Below are 3147 nucleotides of genomic sequence, written 5' to 3'. Positions count from 1 at the left end.
ACCTAAAATCACTCATATTTACTCTAATATTTTGTTTTATTCTCTAAAAGCTTCCTTATACTGACTTTGGCATCAGAGGTGTTGTGGCAGACACCACACCGGTGACCATTCCGAGGTAGTCATCTTACCATATTTGTAGAGACACAGACGATGGCTCAACTCCATCTAGACGCACTTACAAAGACTGACGATTTGCACTTCATCACATATTACTCTTTTTACAAATTTTTTTATTTGCTAACTCCATCTTTTATGTCATAAACTAAATAATCACCATCGCCATTCTTTATCCAAAGATTCCCTCTCTTTGGGTACTAGCACTTGAAACATTGTATGTATCCTTCCTCTCATATAGAAGTAGACCCTACACGTGTAAAGTTTACCTCCATGTATGAGAGAGGATACATGTGCCAAACGTATTTTCTCCACTTGAAAGCTTTTTACTTCATTTTGGGTAAATCTTTTTTGTTCAAAGAAGCCTTTTTAGTAAAATGAACTAAAATTTAAAAATAGCTAAAATTTGTACGAAACTCTTTGCCATATTTTTCAATTAAAACATTATGCGTGTACGTGTGGGCCATGTAAAGTGTAGACACCTCTGAAAAATATCCAAACATAATTAAGGAAAAAAAACCATAATATATAGACCTCGTATATATAACAGATCAAAGAATTTTGGTACATAGTTGCATATGTAGAATCGCACCAAAATGTATCGTTCTCTATACATGTGTCAATTATTATTTACGCGCTACTTTGTCCATATTCTTGTTTGGCATAAAACACACGTCTCAAAAACTTCCAAGACCGGCGAGAACAACCGGCCAAAAACAAAAAAAAAAAAAAAAATCTCAATGTCCACGTCTGCCACGCGAATGTGACGAAGATGTAGAAGAAGAACAAGATGACGAAACACTCCCTGTACTCCCATTCCCATAGAGCAAATCCGACAAGTAATTCCCCAAATCATCAGGGGCAAATTTGACAAACGACCCCGACCTGCCCCGATTCTTCTCATAGAAATTCCCGTACGCCGCACCAAGCTTCCTCGCCACCGAAACTTTAACCTCGTCTCTCAGTTTCGGGTCGGGCACGACCCACGAACTCTGTTTCTTATAAGCCTCTTCAAACGCCGCCCCGAATTTCTTATAACAGTCCCTGGCTTGGTCCGGCGAAATCTCAGCCGTTGGATCTTCCGGCAACGAAGATATCACTTTGCTCCATCCCATTCTCTCGTAATTCGAAGCGTACTGTTTCACCTTCATCTCATGCTTATTCACCCAATCCTCACCAAGAAAAAGCTTCAAATTCGAACTACGGACCTTAGCGACGACGTATTGGAGATTATTGGCTAAGAACAAGTACGAGAGTGCCACGTCCTTGTATAGCTCGGCTTTGCCGTCGAGTTTGCAGAGTAAAACCAAGACTAGCCACGCAAATCGTACGGAAACTGGGCTATCATCGAGCTCGCTTGGGCTACCGAAATATGATTCCGGTAACGGCGTTTGTAGATTTAACGGCCAGTCGGCGACTATATCGGGGAGTGCGCCACTGTAATCGGCGAGGACAGAGATATAGTTCATCACGTAACGTGTTAATGGGTGGACCCCACCGCCTGGGACTGTAGCTTTTGACGGGTCTTTTTGAATGGCCGTTTCGAAATCCATTAACATTGTACGCACCGCATCGCCGAGTTTGATCAAGGAATTAATGGCCTGTGATCGGACGGTGAAGGTTGACTCGTACGAGAAGATGGATTGGATATCAGGCAAGAGGTCTGATATTGCTTCGTATAGGTCCAATGTGCGAAACATTTTCTCCGGGTTTTCTTGCACTTTGCCACGGTTTCGGGAATCCAAACAGGCTTATTGCGGCCTCTTTGGAAATCTCAGAGAAGCAAGACTCTCTGATAGAATCTGAGGCTGAGAACACGTGGTCACAGAGAATTCTTTCGCCGTAAAAGAGTGTTTTCACGGCGACCTTCACTGCGTTCAACCAGGTTTTGATTTTCAACTCCACCATTTCCCAATCCATCTTTTGCAAGTGTGAGAGACTAATCTGCCTCTCAACGCCTAGATGATACAGCGACTCATCGACAATCGATTTCCGAATTATCTTGTAAATCTTGACGCACTCTCTTCCATAACCAGACGATATCATACAATCCGCAATGGCTTTCAAATCCGCCATCGCGATCATCGAAACTCGCTCCACATCGGAGATCGAGTCATCCAACTCCGTCCCGAATCGGAACTCGTCCTCCTCCGACTCATCGCTTTCCTCAAAATCCGAAGTGCTCGACCTCGCTTCCGAAGATCTGGACGAGCGAGCCGAAACCGATTCAGGGTCCAAGTTAGCCCTATTCACAGACAAAATCTGATAGAACTCCTTCTCCAACCTCTTCATGGCAAGTTGCATCAAATTCTGAGCCGCGACAATCTGTTCAGAGCTGGAGTTCTCGGTAACCAAGTGCTGCATAGCGGCCTGTAAGTCTCTAACAGAGTTCAAATACTGTTTAGCCTCATGAGGATCGGCGTGGAAAAGCGAGGTGACGTTTGCAAAGGAAGAAACGTTGGTAGAGTCCCATTTAGTAATAAGAGACTCAGCAATCTCAATGTTCTCGTCCATTAGAGACTCAGAGAAAGTGCAGCTAGGTGAAGCTGGTGGAATCATCGCTGTTCTAGAAGGTGAAGGAGATTTGAAAAACACGTTCCTCATTCCTTTACTTGGCATTAACAAATATCACAAAAGCTTTTTGTTTTTCTTTCTTTGTTTTGTTGCAGAATGAGAATGAGAGAAAGAGAGAGAGAGTGAGGTTGTGTGAAGAAGTTGAAATAGTTTGTTTTGGTTTTTGATGGAGAATGGTGGTGAGTGGTGGGGGGTATTTATAGATTGAGAGAGAGAGAGAGAGAGAGAGGGGGTGACGTGGAGTGGAGGGAGTTAGGAAGTAGGTCCTGTGGAAACTGCGTGAAACGAAACGCTGTCCTGTTGGTTATAGTGTAAATGTATGACTATTAGTAATAGTAATAGACTACACGCGGTTGTTGCCTTTTATTGACTGTCTGTTTTGGCCAAGTTGCTGTGTGAGTTGCCTTTTTTGCGGGGAGTTATTTCTAGTATTTGACAAAATGAGTGAGATGTGATCGA

At 43.2% G+C, this 3147-nt stretch overlaps 1 protein-coding gene across 1 annotated transcript; it reads right to left on the bottom strand.

The window, feature by feature from the left end:
* Positions 1-619: 619 nt before the first annotated feature.
* LOC112002223 (exocyst complex component EXO70H1) lies at positions 620-2915 on the bottom strand. The gene is given in 2 exon segments (XM_065781871.1): positions 620-1824; positions 1826-2915. Coding segments are annotated over 2 exon segments (1881 nt in total). The 5' UTR covers positions 2734-2915; the 3' UTR covers positions 620-851.
* Between the last annotated feature and the right edge of the window lie 232 nt (positions 2916-3147).

Source organism: Quercus suber, unplaced genomic scaffold (genome assembly GCF_002906115.3).
Source record: "Quercus suber isolate HL8 unplaced genomic scaffold, Cork oak 2.0 scaffold_15, whole genome shotgun sequence".
NCBI lineage: Eukaryota > Viridiplantae > Streptophyta > Magnoliopsida > Fagales > Fagaceae > Quercus > Quercus suber.
This window is presented reverse-complemented; position numbering and strand designations above follow the sequence as displayed.